The sequence below is a fragment of the Engystomops pustulosus genome, chromosome 6, assembly GCF_040894005.1.
Source record: "Engystomops pustulosus chromosome 6, aEngPut4.maternal, whole genome shotgun sequence".
Classification (NCBI taxonomy): Eukaryota; Metazoa; Chordata; class Amphibia; order Anura; family Leptodactylidae; genus Engystomops; species Engystomops pustulosus.
This window is the reverse complement of record NC_092416.1, coordinates 131,950,818-131,968,216: the sequence shown is the minus strand read 5'-3', so window position 1 is coordinate 131,968,216 and position 17,399 is coordinate 131,950,818. Positions and strand designations below refer to the sequence as shown.

Genomic DNA, 17,399 nt, shown 5'->3' with positions numbered 1-17,399 from the left:
TCCAACTGCATGCACATACCCCATACAATGCAATGGCCGCCGCTGAGCATATAGTTCGCGCAGCAGGGGGGAGCAGGGGCACATGTATTATCGCATCTGCACCAAAAAAATGCTGTGATTTTAATGTTATTTTGGCGCAGAACTGTTGCGGACCATTTATAATGAGTTTGCGCCAGAAAGAACAGATGTTTCCAACTATCCCGACACCTACGTCTTTTTTTGGCGCAAGTGGGCGTGGCCTTACGTTTCCACATTATCCTCCACATTTATGTGTATTTTGTTGCCATTTTTAGGCACAATTTTTGGCGCACGACTGATCAGTTCCATCTACCCATTAATTACTAACAGCCTTGCCCCACTTAAATACATCGGGCTGTGCTTTGCGGAGACTGATCTCCGATGCCGACAGACATGCTTGCGCCACAATTAGTAAACCCCCCCCTCTGTGTTTTACACAGTATACATCGTATACCGGTGAGATGGAGGCAAAAAGGATGCCTCTGTCTTCCAGTAGATGTTTATGGATATGCACAGTGTACATGATGGGAGCTTTATTTGTATATACACACACATAAGACATGGTATAAATGTAGCCTCATATGGGAAAGTATGGCATTGAATCTTCAGGTACATACTGAGGAGATGAACACAGATCAAAATAATTCTTCGATCATTAAAGGAGCAGTCTGCTCTGCCCACTCCATGCATCTGGCCCAGCCCTGCCGCCTAGATCTCCAGATAGCCAGAGAATGAATCACATTTGGAGGCAGGGCTGGGCCAGATGCATGGAGTGGGCAGAGCAGCCTGACTGAAGGAGGTGGGGTAACTTGATTGCAGAAGGAGGGGTTGGTTACCTGATTGTGTGAATGGAGAAGGAGGGGTTACCTGACTGCAGAAGAAGGGGGGATTACCTGATTGTGATTGCTTCCTACAAAAGAAAATAAGATGATTTTTCATTCATGCCCCAACCTAGAAATAGGCTAAAAACTCCTCAAGGGGACATACATATTACAGAAGAGGGTACTGTTAGTTGATTTGGGGGGGTAGTGTGGTGACAGGTTCATTTTAATTCATACATTGATAACTCCATATTCACAGTTTAATAAAGAAACACTGATGCAGACATATATTTTCCAAACTAATTTGATAATAAAAGTACGGTAATATAGGGTAGAGTACATATTCATGTAACTTACTTGAAGTGCCACAAATATCCATCAAACTTTCATAAATATATAGAGAAAAAATATTGAAAAAAGCCCACCGGAGAACACTGCATGAAGATGAGATTGGGCATAGTCACATTAAATTATCAGAATACTGACCAACAATAGTATCTCCACATGAGTTCTAGGTGATGGTCAGCAGAGAAAGCACACTGAGTTCCTCCTTCAGAGGAAGGGGTGTAATACTCTGAAATCTAGAACTACTACAGTGTGGGTTCAAATCCTCACTAGTAAAAGTCCCATATTAGAACAAAGTAATGTGAAAAATGTGTGTATAAACTAAAAGATCAATGGTAGAATTGCATTATGTCTGTAATTTTGTAGCTTTAAACTGATGCCATTATAAACTACTAATCTCACAAAAAGAAGCCCTTTTAAGGCTATAGTGCTGCAAAAATGAAAAAAGTCATTGCTCCTGGCACACGGAAAGGAAAAAATGCCAGAAAGGGCTTGATTATTAATGCTCCAAAACAGGACTAAGGTATTGAAAGGTGATTTCATCCACAAACATTAACCACTTATCTTCCTGTTAGGTTATACATTTTAGATTACTGAGAGAGTAAGCGACTCCAGTCCCGATCTCTCTCATTACTCCCAGGTACAGGATCATGGAGAAGTGGGAGTGGTACCTGAACATGCACGTGGAGCTATTGAAGTGACAGAAATTGTTCAAACTCCTCCTTGCTGCAGTGATTGTTCATGTCCCAATGGTCGCACTTTGATCATTGTAGCCTATCCAGTGAATAGGTAATAAATATTTATGGCTAGAATACCCCTTTAAAGCCAAGTTCATATTTGCATTTACAGTTGGAAACTACTTATTGCCCAAGCCATAGTGTGCCCATGACAGATACCTATGGGGGTACATGTTGGCCATAACTTTGTCATGACAACTGGAATAGACATAGACAAATACTGTTCAGTTACTAATTAGTTATATCTAGACGCCTCTTTTTTTCGTTGGCTACTGATTGGGAATTATTATTAAAAAAGTATTAAATTAAAAATATAAAAAAACTTGTCTTTAGGTGAAAAAGTTAAATCCTGATGACAGGTTCCCTTTAAACTTTTCTTTTGTGAAGTTCTGTCTTATAAGGGAAGTTTTTATTCTGTGTTTTAATTAAAAGCAATTCTGTCAGTAAATGGCATCAGATGGGAACCAATCTTGCAAATAAGAGAAATGCCAGTTTTGGTAACCTTCCTGTTGTGCATGTCTCAACATGACCTACGGATTTTACTATTACTGTTCCAGTTACCTGTTCAAAATGAAAAGCGTACAGCTGATTTTTTCCATAATGATGCAAGCAATTTTTACCATTAATTTGCATAATGAAACAGCAGAATGAGACATGGTCATGCTATGTACTGTTGTATGACCTCTATGATGAAGAACCATTTCTGCAGCTAGATACGAGTCAAGAATCAGTACTGATCCTTACAGAAAACTATCAGACTTTAGACTGTACGTGTGTTTGGTCTGTGGAAACTGTTTTGTGTGTTAATCAGATCCGATAGACTGAGGACAGTGCAGTGGATGGGGGTCCTTGCATCACAGCTATTTGTGATGCAAGGAGTCCCTATCTGCTGGCCAGACAACTGTACTGGCATGTTGGATATGATCAGCACGATTCCATGGACCAAGCAGGTTCATGTAGGGGGCCTTAGTAGGACAACTGATGGTGCCATGTATTCCATGACCATATATGCTTCCAAGTAGGATAACATGGCGGCTGGGATTCTATCCTGGATTTGTGAAGGTCTAGTGATTTAATCCGCTCTGTCTCATTAATAAGCTTGTGTTTTGCATCATATCTAATGGCTTGATCAGAGATGGACTATGATATGGGTGCATGGCCGGCCAAACCCTCACAAAATTGTAATGATGCTGGACAACAAACATAATAAGAATTTCAGAAAAGAAATAATAATTCTTTATTTATAGCGCCTACAGATTACGCAGCACTGCACAAATATTTTTGCCAGGTGGTCAGCAGATTTTTTTTCTATATATGTGTCGAATATGATTAGTTTGCTACATTTCTACAATGTAATTAGTACAGAACTTTACTGTTGATATTGTATAGATGCCAGATTCCTCAGATGCTGCTGAGATCACTAGACTGCAGTACTTGCAGCTGGAAGTCATTCCTAAAACACGTACTTGGAATCCTGCTATGCCGATGGGTAGAGGGAGGGATGGCGCTGCATGACTTGGTTATGTTTATTTCCCATACAACAGTACGGAGATTGTCTTCACTCACCTGACATGCTCGGTGCCAAGGGTGGGGTACTTAGTTGCATGGGTTTTATAGGAAAAATAATTTTGAGCGGATCAACAAATTGGTAGCTACAATACAAGTTTTTTTTTTAATGAAAACTTTTCATGGCGAGTATCCATAACATAACTTATTTTTGTGATCTGTGTGTTTTTGACCACAAGTTGACATTGATCCTAAGGAACCTACAGCTGTTTTTTTTTTAAGTTCGGTTCTACTAAGGGTCTAATATGACTGAATAACAGGGGGTTTGGTGGTTATGTTATCTGCAATCAGTTACTCTATTTCTAACTTGTGTTGGAAAATCAAACCAACTTAGTTGGTATAGGTTAAGCATTCTATAATTTCCTTTCCCAAAATTTCCTAAATCCCCCATTATAACTTGAAAAAATATCATAGGATTGTCAAACTCTTTTCTTGAAGATGCCTCTCAAACAAGGGAAGAGCATCATTATACAGTCCTTTATCATGGTAAATGCTGAATTTATTGCCACTGCAGGAACCTGTATGGGGAGACCTTGTGTTATTGTGCTCACTTGCCAAATTACTCCATACTTATCTCTAGTGCAAACAATGAGTGTTTATACCAGGGCTCTTGTTAAAGGTATATTATCACTGTGTTTAAAGATATGTTACAGACTCTGAGAACACTGTTGCCCTTTGTACACAGTCTACTGTTGTCACTTTCTTGTTACATATACAGTGATATGTCTGTGAGACCACCACCTGAGATTTCTTAGAAAAGGTGGTCTTCAAGAGGGTGACCCTCATGTAGAAAATGGGCAGAACTTCTAATATATATGGTGGGACTGGTAATCCAGTCTGGATTACAGGATGACCTTTTGGAGTGGTATCTCTGTGCCGAATGAATCTGTTTATATGTGAGATTTTCATCCATATGTGCACGTAGAGTACATCACTGTATCTGTATCATATATGTATAAAATTATGGCTGATGGATGGCTGACTATTGGCTGGCTGACAGAATGCACCTCCCTCTGGTTCTAGTCTCCATGGATACTGCATGTAAATATGGCTGCATACGGTGCACAACCATATGCAGCACGTATACATACACATAATTTAAACATTCCTGTAGACTTTTATAAGGCGTATAGAAAAGAAATAATGGAGAAAATAGAACATTCTCTATATTTTTTTAATCCTCGCTCACGGTACGACGGACAATTTGACCATTTAAATGGATGATAGTATTGCACATTAAAATGAATGTGGCTGTTCGCTACCCTTATGAAAACGGTACAGGTCGCATATGGCTGTTTTCATACATTTGTCTGAAAGAGTTATATTGTGACATCAGTGAGGTCTGCAGAAACCTCCCTTTGCTGTCCAAATTCTTCAGACACATTGCATAATATGGTATTTTAAAAAACCCATCATACATAAACTAAGGCTGCATTCACACTACCGGCCGTTATACGTCCCCCATAGACGGCAATGGGCGGGGGGGGCCCTACGGGAGCGGAACGGTGCCGCACACGTGCTAATTCTACCTTAAAGGGGTTTTCCCACAAAAGAAGATTCTCACATTTCAATCCCCCAAAGATGTTAACACACTAAAGATCACTTTTACCCCTTACTTTACAATTTTACTCATTGTTATTGCTGTTTTAGCGCTCACTCTCTATGCAGCTCAATGCAAAATCCCAGGGTGTGGGCGGGGCCTCTCTAAGCAGACACATTATAATCCATCTAGTTCTATGGGGTGACAATTTGGTTAGGTGTATATACTTTCATCTGGCTTCTGACATTGTACTAACACACTGACACATAAAAAAAGATGAGACAGATGAGAGATGCATGAGATTACACGGAGGCTGACAGACTGTTACACTGTGAGCTCTGCTACATCACCTGGCAGGAAGTAACCAGTGAGAGTCTCTGAGCTCTGTGCAGGGGGCGGGGCTACAAGCCACACAGCAGAGACAGACAGAAATCTCAGCTCCACAATCTCACACAGAAATGCAAGAATGTGGCCCGACCCTAAGTCAGAAGTTACAGGGTCGTGTCTAGGGGCAACTGAAATTGTGTACAGCAGGACTGATGGAGACAGGTTGGACTTATATCTGTGAAATGCTGCATTTTTGTTAATAACAGTGAATTAGAGTGTTTTATTTTGTTATCCTGAGTACATATAAGAAGCTTCTTGGTCTTTGTGGTAATACCCCTTTAAATACTACACAGTAAAAACAGTACAAACATTTGTCTACATAATTCCACTGTTCATCTGAATGTCTTATGTCACATGAGATGACAGCGAACCGGACATAGTTTTGTAGTGTACTTCTTCTTTATTGGGGTTCTGCCTCTCAGGATGGTCATGGAGGAGTCTTCATGGTCCTCACCTATATTAATGAAACACAACATTGCTGGAGGAAGAGATTTGTCAGTAGAAGAAAATGACAAGAGGTGACAGTATTGAAGGCTTCTACTGTAATATTTACTCACCTAATAAACTGACTGCAATAACCTGCTTGTAAATACCTCCTCTACAGGTTTATAGGTATTAGAATTCATAGTGTGAATATATATATATATATATATATATATATATATATATATATATATATGTATGTGTGTGTATATAATATATATATTGTCGATTGCCTAAGCATATCTGTAGTGTGTAGCATTCCGGATCACTCACTGAATCTAATCTGCATCTGTTTTCAGTAGATGGCTGCAGTATTTCAGGGCTGAGAACCAGTCCAGATGGATCTCCTGGCTGGGTCTAGTGAATGGCTTGGACAATCCATCTTTATATACACACAAGGGCAGTGGTTTGAAACCTGCAGCTTTTCAGCTGTTTAGCTGTCAGTAGTTGCTCAACAGTTGCACTTTCTTAACCGATTCTCTAGAGAATATGGATGTCATAGAAGGGTGGACTCCTTACTTTGAGATCCTGAGAGATAATGGAGAGCTCTTGTCCGACTGGGCACAACAACATACTGCTCAATGGGGGATATGTATTACTCCAATTGTTTTCTTTTGTTTGTGCAATTTTTATGTGTGACTTTTCGCAGATTGAGACTTTTTAGGCGCAGAATCAAGCAGCGTACCAAAGTAAGCTGCCGCAAGGATGTAATGCAGTGACTGGATTTATATTTGTAGCCCTCATGTTTGCTCAACTTGTGCAACTTTTGGGCTCTGAAAGTTCCAACACAGAGCATGGTAGACCCAGACTTCCTTTTGGGAGCTACTATTTAGGACTCAAAAATCGCACACAATACATAGCAATGATTTTGTAGGCCAACTTCAGAAAACTTGAAAAAGTGGAGGTTGGAAAACTATGATCCATGTGCCCCAATGTGTCTGTCCACCGCTGATATCACTGTGGCCATAAGCTGTTATCATGTGCAGGGGCCCTTGTCTATCCACAGCAGGAGCAGCTAGGCAAGTAAGAATTTACTTTTGGTTGTTCATTGAGTATGTTCTCTACATAATTATAAAGTACATATGCCTTTATAGGCAACCAGTTTTAGCAATCCCTTGTACATTTATCATTGTATTATTCTTAATCCCTACTTGAGAGAGAAGCTCCTAAACTAATAAACTGATCACACATTGTTTTCTACTGGGACCACCAGCAAATTGGCTTATTTATCCACATATCCACAGAAGAGATAAGTGTCTAATCACTATGGGTGCCTGGTAACCCCAGAGATCGGTAGAACAGGGAACCTAAAGTGCCCTACAGGACTTCAACCTAGTGACACTACTTCTATGGCACTATCAATGGTCTATCTGTACAGCGTAGTCCCTAATAGAATAATGTCCTCTACAGCAAGAGGTTTTATGTAATGCTGTGTACTCAAGCCCAGGAACACCCATCCCACCAATTAATTCATACGGTAATTCCCCTGCAGGAAATGGGTTTTATATTTGGATAATCCTTTTAAATACATTACGATGGGTATTCCCATGTTATTAAGGTTTGGCTATCTATGACAGTTTTTTAAGATGATATATATGATATTGTTACTTCCTAAACATGCCCCGAAAGTGGTGATGCATGAGGATCTGTCATCAGATTTCATACATTATTAAATAGATCTTTGGAGCCTGATGTCCTTTGCTGTATAATCCATGTAATGACATACACATTTTATAAGGCACCAAAGTGAGTAATGCTCATTGTAATATTGGCATATTCTTAATAGTTAAGCCAGTAGTAGGAGGTATACGAGATTTATGTATTTATATATGCAGCATAGATTGTGTAACCTGGTGACAGATCCCTTTTTAGGTTTCATTCATCTCACATGATGACACAAATGAATTCCTCTTTCGATTATGGTTGGAAATCTGTTTAGTAAGCAGGAAAATGTGCCTTTGACCTCAGTGGGCAGGCTGCAATAATATACTATATGCTGCATATATAATAATACTATATACTGCAATAATATACTATATATAATAAATATAAATATGTGTATGATCCTTGGTCCTTGGTCAACTACACCTTCTGATCAGTAGGAGTTATATATCTGAGTTAGCAGAGACTGTGGAGAGAGCTTTCTAATATTGGCCAGCATGGACCATTGGGCACTGATATTTTGTCATCTGACTATTGTTGCCACTTATCGCCAAAATGAATTATCATTTTAACCACTAGGTTGTATTATAGAACTGCCAGATCATGACACCGTTGTGTCACTAAGACTCATGGCCAATAGATCTCCTGCAGTGGGGAATCATACTACGGACCACTTAGCACTGGGCTTTTAGTTCACCTGGCTCAAGAGAATAAAATTATCACCTCTGAGTCACCAGGTACAGCACTGCTATATTACCTGTGGATAGCTTATGGGCAATGTGTCGCCATTGATATTGTCACCATGGAGCAGAAACATCAGAGAGTAAGGAGGTTTAAATTGTAGTCTCTGTATATGTATATATATATATATATATATATATATACAGGCAGTCCCTGGGTTACATACAAGATAGGGTCTGTAGGTTTGTTCTTAAGTTGAATTTGTATGTAAGTCGGAACTGTATATTTTATCATTGTAATCCCAGCCAGAACTTTTTTGGTCTCTGCGACAATTGGATTTTAAAAATGTTGGATTGTCATTAGAACCAGGATTAACACTTAAGCTTCATTACAGACACCTGTGATATCTGTTATAGCTGATTATTGTAGCCTGGGACTAAAGTACAATAAATTACCAATATCCAGTGGTCCGTTTGTAACTATGGGTCGTATGTAAGTCGAGTGTTCTTGAGTAGGGGACCGCCTGTGTATATATATATATATATGCAAATTTGAGAAGTTTGGGGGATCTGTTTTAGTTCTTAAAAAAATATATATATATATAATGCAGTAGGTAAAATGGGCTAAGATTTTTCCTGTGGAAAGATCTTGTTGTGTAAAGGAGCCTCAGCTTCTAGAATATAGCTGCTAGAAAGGCGCCCTGAGAAGAGAGAACAGGTATGTGATATTTACATAGCTGGGTCCTTTCTGAACATGCTGACCCTGAAGCTCTCGACAGGATGAAGCTTTCAATAAACAAGATCTAGGGGCTGAAAGACGAATGTGCTATTTATTTACTTTTACCCATCGTGAATAACTCTACGTACTACCCTTGTGGTCTGCCTATTTAGTATATTTATGTTTCTGGTGATGTACTTGTTCTGTGGAAGTCCTAAAGGTTAAAGTGTGTATCTGTGGCTGTATCATTCATCCAAATGGTGGCTCGTAGAAGTCCATTGTATGCTTCTGTGTTTGCATTCACCATGTGCAACATGGATTTGTATATGTGTGTTAAAAGAAGAAAATATCCCTGACCTTGCACATTGTAGGGGAGTTGTGAGGAGTAGAATCACCGTAACCAGTACCTTCTACCACAACTGTAGTCAGCAGCTGACCCTGCCAAATTCAACTACTGTGACCCCCTCAGCTACATTTTCCTCTCACCCCCCCTGATACCCCCCACAACAACCACCAACCACTGCAGACCCCCTTTCCCCCTAGTTTACAAGCAAATAAACACTCTACAGTCCCTGGGGCTTAAGGCCAGAGACCACTTTAAAAGACTGATCCATAATATAGAGGTGTGCCTAACAACTTTATTAAGCTTGTAATGGTAACTACAATGATTCTTTGATGGTAACTACTTGTGTCTAAAAAGTACAAAAGTTTTTAAGAAATGACACCTTTACTAGAAAAAAAACAAACATTATATATGCAATGATGGAGGGCACACATATGAAACACTGAGAGAATAACACAACATATAAGAGATGTTACTCTAAGACCATCTTTTTTTTGGGCCACACTTTACATCCACACTATTCTGAACATACTATTGGAACCACAAAGCAGGGTTAAATGTGTACAGCTGTATCCAGGCCTGCACACACCACCCATAGGTCAATCATATCCCTTTCCTAGTCTAACTCTGCAATTTGATGGCAATTCTCCAAGAAGGTGACTGACCTCTCTGACAAAATGTGAAATGGGGATTCCCGCAGGCTAGTACCTGTGTGAATAGTAGGTGCATGCAAAGTATTTAATTGATTACTTTCAGATTCTGATTTTAATAGTACTTTCAGAACTGTTACTATCACCTTTGGCAAGAGATCACAGATGGGTGATGGATCTAAAAATATAGCAATGGAATCCAAAATTCTCTGGATCTCCTGTCAAGTGACTTTCAAGTTTAGGTGGTGATGCCAGGGTCGGGTTCATACTGCTATTTTTCTAGAAACGGCTCCACTCTTTTCTTTAGTCTAGTATCACAACTCATCTTCATTCAAGCATGTAATATGTCATTACTGTCTAATTATCATGTATACAAGACTGTATTAACATGTGCCCAGTATACACCTTCTTCTTCAGAATTTTAAGTCCCCTGAGTGGAACGGGTCCATTCCACTGGAAAAAGCCAAAGGAATGGTTATTGGAGGCAGGAAACATTCCCTTGTCCTGGAAATCACTGCCAACCCCCCCCCCCCCATCTCATTTTTTTTTCTATTTATTATCATTTACCCTTTGGTCTTAATTGATAACTAATCATCATAACTAATCATCTAGTAGTGTTTTCCCTATGATTCAGCAAACAGTAAAGTGTTATTGAATGCAGCGGGGATCATAGTCCATTGCAGCAAGACCACAACTTAGCCAAGCTAGAGAGGTATGTTTAGTGGATATATATTACAGACCAATGTTACCTAATACTGCATTAGTAGTAGAATATTTATGATCTGATTATAATTGCATAAAAATTGCAGTGGGAGTAGGGAGATTCTATAGAAAAAGTATAAACCATGGATAAAAGAAAAGTCTGGTCTGCTCATCTCCTGGGTGCACCATTCCAAAAAGAAAGTCCCTTTTCTTGATTAGCACTCTTGATTTACAATAAAACGTGAGCTTTATTTATATTAATAACACCAAGAAACTGACGCGTTTGTGGTCTTTAGTCATTGCAATTGAAAAGTTTAGAAACGCGTCAGTGGAACTCACTGGAAATCAGGAGTGCTGACCATTACTGCAATTTATATAAACCAGGGGTCCCATGGTTCTTCCACTATACCCCTCCAACTCAAGACTAATGGCTTCCAGAAGACAACTGTACAAACCTTTCCATAAAATTGGGAGACATGTAGAGCCTTCTGCTGTAATGCCAGGTACGGTACGGAGACCCATTGCTTCTACACACGCTGACTTTTTGTTACAATCTCTCAAACCCAAGTCCAACATTTTCAAGGTGGAAATACATGGGGTTTGTACAGAATGCCTAAAAGGGTTTTCTGCTCTCATTTAATTTTAAAACTGATTTTCTATCCACTGGATAAAGAACAGAGTCTGATGGGAGAATAGGTCTTCAGTTAAAAAACAAGCTTGGGGCCATAAAAACTATTATATGGAGATTCACTTTGCGTCTCCCAGCTATCTCAGTATGAATTACCGCTAATACTGAGTATTATTGTGAAATAATGCCGCTGCTCTGGAATTATTTGCTGTTGCTATAAAAGAGTCCAGCTGTTTTCCTTTTGGGAAAAACAATTTAACCTCAGAATACACTGTGATAATGAAGTTTGAGGCTCCCAGTGGACTGAGTAGTTTTTCTCTCATAGGATATAATTATATTATTTAGATGGGCAATAAATTGGTAAATTCCAAGGAGAAAATGAAAATTTTCAAAAGCTCCGAAAATGTGTTATTTATGATGAATAGATAGTTGACTGAGATCGTAAGAGATATTTCATTCCAGGCATGAACAGCCTGGCCAAGTTTTATCCTGGAGATATTATATAAATTGATGTTGAAGGCATCTGGAAATAATATAAAAATAATGTTATTGTAATAAAAAAAAGTATTGTATTAAAATGTGTGTGTATATAATGTGTTTGTGTATATGTTAAGATTACAGTTATAAATGCTACATCTGTATATCATCTATATACTTTATCTGTATAGCAGATTTAGTTGAAGTGTGACATTGTAAGGCTGCATTCACACTGACTTATGAGCGCACGGGTGACCCCTCACATCTCCATAGCGATGCATTAAGTACAGGCTGTAACACGGGAAAAGATAGGACATGTCCTATCTTTTTGCCATGTTTGGAGCAGTACGGTGCTGCACATTTGCAGCACCGTATCACTCCGAACGGCCATTGCCGTCTATTGGGGACGTATGTAAGGCCGCAAGCTTGCAGCTGTACATACGCCCCCCTATTGTCGTGTGAATGTAGCCTAACACCTGCATTAGAAAGGTTATGTCTAGTGTTGTAGACTCTTGCAGATTATGATGTAAAAGCACAATGATGATATAGTGTTTGGCTTGTCATCATCATCCTCATGCTGTAAGTCAAGTCCTCTTAGTCCTGGAAGTTCTCGGTGTCCTGCTGCTATGTGGAGTCTGGCTTTTCACTCTTCAGCCTTACCCCTATGGAGTGGATAGTACACAGATATACTACAGCCAGTCAGCAAGTATTTGTGTCCCAACAGCTCGGCTCACACAACAAGCAGAGTTACCTCCTGCTTCTAACTCAGCTGGAAAAGGTGGTATCACTGTGCACAGGGGTGTAACCTGTTACTACCCTAGGGAGGCTGTGGCATACAGGCCATCCTGCTTATTATTATTCAATTAACATTTTATGGACGATGTTGGCCTTCAGGACAGAGCACTTTTTTATTTTTTCCATGCTCAAATTTCAGAATCCATAACTTTTTTATTTTTCATCTGACATAGGCATATTAGGGCTAGTTTATTGCAATATGAGGTTTTTTAATATTTAGGATAAAATAGCAGCAGGGGAACAAAATAAAAGAGCTATCCCCCAACTTTTTTTTCTTTATTAAAAGTTTACGCAGTTCACCCTACAGTATAAAACAAACATGATCAAATTTTTCTGTAGGTTAGTACGATTTTGTTGACACCAAATGTGCAGGTTTTTAAAAGTTTTACTACTTTAGAAAACAAATACAACTTTTTAATTCCTAATTACTCATCAAAAGAGCATTATTAAGGCTTGTTTATTGAGGCATAAGAAAATGGGGCACATTTACTAAGGCTCTTGCACCAGTTTTCTGTCGGACTTTGCACATTCTGCAAACTGCTTGCACAGTGTCCGCACCACAATTTTCTCGAACACGACCCTTTTGTGGCGCAGCTGCACTAGTCATGCAACATAAATTAGGGGGAGTACCGGTGCTCATTCGGACAGTGCGCCAGTGCAAAATTGTGTCGCATGTTAAAGGTGCACCAAAAAAAAAAAAGTGGTCCACTCTGTCAGAGCAGGGGATACCAGATTCATGAAGAAAGTAAGTGAGCCCCAATGTTTTCATTTTTGGGGTACATCTGACTATTTATACATTTTTTGGTAAGATAGCAAACACTAAAATGGAATAGTTTTTTATGCATAGCACAATTTTAGCCAAGGTTTCTACGGATGTGGCAATAACCATTTTGTGTTTATTTTTTTAATATATTTTATTTTTTAACACACTGTATAGTTAACTAATGAGGATCTTTTTTTTTTTCTTTTTTTACTGTCCCACTAGGGATATCATGATCTCTATTCCAATACACTACTGCACTTCTTTACTGCAGTATATTATAATTCTCAGTATGTCACTGAGAAGTCACTGTTATGGGCTGAACTTCATAGGCTTCAGTGACTTGTTTGTTTGCTTACAAGAAAAATGTATTTCTGCTGGGAAGTTGCAATGCAATGTTTGTGAATTGTATTTTGTGTACTGATACAATGGTGTTTTGAGGAAGCTACATTTATTGATGCTGCTTAGGGGTCTACACATAATAATTGTCAGTACATCTTGTATATAGGACATGGACCTCCTTGCCTTCCATGGTAACCTTCTAAAAAGTGATTGGCACTACCAAAGTTCAAGCTCTACCCCTTCATTCATGATAATCTTGTTTGGATAACAAAAATGTGAAAACTAACCCAATAACTGACATGGTGTCTATATCATCATAACATATTGCAGTGTGTGTTGTCCAGTCATGCTCTGTGAGTACAGTGATAAAAACTCTGCTGACTTAGAGTTTGTCATAGACATTTATATCAGGCCTCCCTATATCCAACCAAATTTTATAGGGTAGGGACTTTAAGATATCTCACTTCCAATATACTGGCTTCATCTAATGTGTAGCATGTGCATAAATAGTAAACATAGAAGCTTCCTATAAAATTACAGCAAGCAGAGATCTAGAAAACTGTGAGGAATTTACACAAAGTATATAGGTAGATTATATAACTTTTCCTCGTCATACAATAACATGAATTTGCTGAAATGGGAATCCCCCTTTAATTTAACAGCTAAAGACAGTGCAGTCTTAATTTCCATTGTAGAATTACTCTTTAGGAATAGTAGCATAGTGTTAATAGTGTGTATAATCTCAATTTTGTTCTACTTTTTTTTTTTTTTAGGTTGAGCTTCATGTTCACCTGGATGGAAGCTTCAAACCAGAGACAATTATCCATTTTGCAAAGTAAGTTACTGTTACTTGCTGTTACTGTCACTGGTGATAAGTTATTTTATGGATTCTTAGACAATTGCCTCTACTCAGAACTGATAAAGAGCTTTTCAGGAAAATGAAAAGATTGTAAGAATGAGATCCTAAAGCATTGCAACAAGGTTGAGTTCTATCCCCTCAGGTCTTTACATCTTGATGTATTTCCATATACAGGCAGTCCCTGGGTTACATACAAGATAGGGTCCAGAGGTTTGTTCTTAAGTTGAAATTGTATGTAAGTTGAAACTGTATATTTTATAATTGTAGTTCCAGACAAAAATTTTTTTGACCCAGTTTAAATTTTTTTTGATGTACTGGGACCAAGGATTATCAATAAAGCTTCATTACACACACTTTACAGCTGGTCATTGCAGTCTGGGACTATAGTTAAACGTCCAGAGAGCTTCACCAGAGGTCACAGTGGGCAGAGGGGTCCATCTGTAACTAGGGGTCGCCTGTAAGTCGGGTGTCTTTAAGTAGGGGACCGCCTGTACACTGTAGGACATGTCTGGAGACTCTGTACAGCCAGTCAGATGGATTAACAATGCAGCAATTGATTGGCTGAGAGGCAATTCCAAGTATCTCCTGTGTGTGTAGGACAACAGGAACTAACAACCACCAGGGGCCAGAAGTATTAGAACCTGAGTGGACAATTGGTATGAGGGGAGGGTCACTTATTTGTTTTATGACCCTGTGTTGAGTGTGTTGATGTACGAGTTTCTTAGAAAACCTCAGGATTTTACTCTTCACCTACGGTAAATTTTCTTTTTCGAAAATTCTCATTGATAATTGTAGATGAAAATCAGATGGCAAAACTCTTAAAGTCGACAGATATTTTAATTCCCAACGAATTCAGGGTATAAAGGCTACTTTACTGAATGTCTTCCATTCACGTAACAGTCCCCTGAAAAAATTTGACTTTTGGACACTAAAACGGCCTTGACTTTCACTTTTTTTCCTCTCTCTGTTGCCAGTCCAGATTTTTGGTTTGGAGACAGCTTGGTGGTAGTAGATGCATCGCAAAACAGCTGCAGCTTTTAAAGGGCTTCTACATGATTTTGCTGCTTTCTTCTAAAAGTAGCACCACACAAATCCAAAGATTGTGTCTGATTCAGTAGAAATAAGCTGGAGTTCTCTTACGGCACTGTACCTTAATTACAGACATTTTTCTGATATGCAAATTTTGTGACTCCTGTCTGGTCTTTGTGACTCTTCTCTCTCTCAGGCTGGCAGTGAACCACGGCCCATTATTGTGACTGACAGCTCTGTGTCTCTTCAAATCTCTGCTCTGCCTACTTGTACTTAGGGACAGTTTGCTAATATTCAAATACAGACATACCAAGCTCTATGTACAGATGGGAAATATTGTGTCAAATTTTTTTAAACAGCGTTATATTCATGACATGTGACCAGTGACATTATTGCAGATCCTTTAGCCTTCTAAGAATAGCAAACTGTACATCATGTATGTGATCACATGAGATCACAACAGCCTCCATGGAGAATGGAGAAGAGTAGAAGTCCATGGAGGCTTCATGTGGTCAGATACATGCATGGGTACAGTTTGCTAATGTTAAGAGGTTGAAGGACCTGAGATGATGTCATTCTGGTCACATGACTTGAACTGTGACTAGTAAGGAGCAATAAGACATGGGGAGGTGCTCGCCGAGCAGGACACGTCCCCTCTGATGCCAGGTAATATAAGATGAAAGGTGATTTATGTGGATGTAAGCGAAACAATTTTTAGCTAAAAGAAGGGTTAAGTAAGTGAATAGGGCTTTATAGGAACCTGTCACTGGCTGTATATGTGCAAATGTGGTGACAGGTTCCCTTTAAAGGAACAACATTGTAGCGAGCAACCTGGTACCCTTGAAGCTAAGATATAAGGCACTGTTTGGGGAAGTCCCAAACAGGGGGAGGGCTACTACAGGGTCCCGTGATTCTAAAGAGTGTTATTTTTTTGATAATATTTTCAGTAGTTAATCTATACTTTTTCCTCATCCAGGAAAAGGCAAATACAGTTACCGGCAAATACTGTGGAAGAACTTCTTAAGATCATATCATACGATGAACCTCTCAGCCTGACAGAATTTCTTTCCAAGTTCAAGCATTATATGCCTGCTATAGCGTAAGTCACTCTTCCACCTCCCTATCATCACAATTGATTTCTTTTCTATTCAAATCCCATGTGAAAGTGTTTATAAACCAGATGTTCCTAGATCACAATGGTCAGTGGAGAAAACACATCCTCAGGCAAATTCTTGGCCTGTTTTTATGTCCTCTGGGGTTATTGATAGTGAGGAATACTTTATAAGGTCAGGGCCAAGACATGCTCTTAGTATGGGAGATTGATGCCCTGGACCTTGGTTCATTCAGGACTGTGGGGGAGAATCTACCAGGAGACCTTGTTACAAATTCCTTAATTTCTGCTGGAAGTGTGACTGATGAGGTTTTGCAATATTGTTTATGACAGAAAGCACAGTTCAGATGTAAACAAGCAGTTATGCCTCAGCTGTGGATATACAGTCGCTTATTGGTACAATAGCCATAGAGTGAGATACATCCCCTATATCAACACAACATATAGAAAGTGCTTCAATATGTCTGGTGAGAAGTATCAGTCAAGGTGGAAAATGAGACAACCTCAACGGCCATTGATCCATAGATCAAAAAAGATTAAGCACTTGCATCTGTTCATTCCAACTCCTTTATTCGATATAAATAAAATTTTTCTTTAATTATCTTGATTAGCATTTCAATCATTCATCCCCCTTAACACACACTGAGGGTTCAGCATATTTCGGAGGCCACGCCTCCTTCCGTAGACATGCCCCATGTAAAAGCTTAAGTACTTAAAAACTATGATATGTTACTTCACAGTTTTCA

General features: G+C 39.1%; 1 protein-coding gene across 2 annotated transcripts in view; it reads left to right on the top strand.

The window, feature by feature from the left end:
• Nucleotides 1–17,399, top strand: part of ADA (adenosine deaminase) — a 44,488-nt gene that overhangs the window by 11,587 nt on the left and 15,502 nt on the right. For both annotated transcript variants that reach the window (XM_072111052.1, XM_072111051.1), the window contains exons 2-3: nt 14,428–14,489; nt 16,519–16,641. In XM_072111052.1, coding sequence (XP_071967153.1) covers nt 14,428–14,489; nt 16,519–16,641 — 185 coding nt within the window. The remainder of the gene's footprint in view (nt 1–14,427; nt 14,490–16,518; nt 16,642–17,399) is intronic.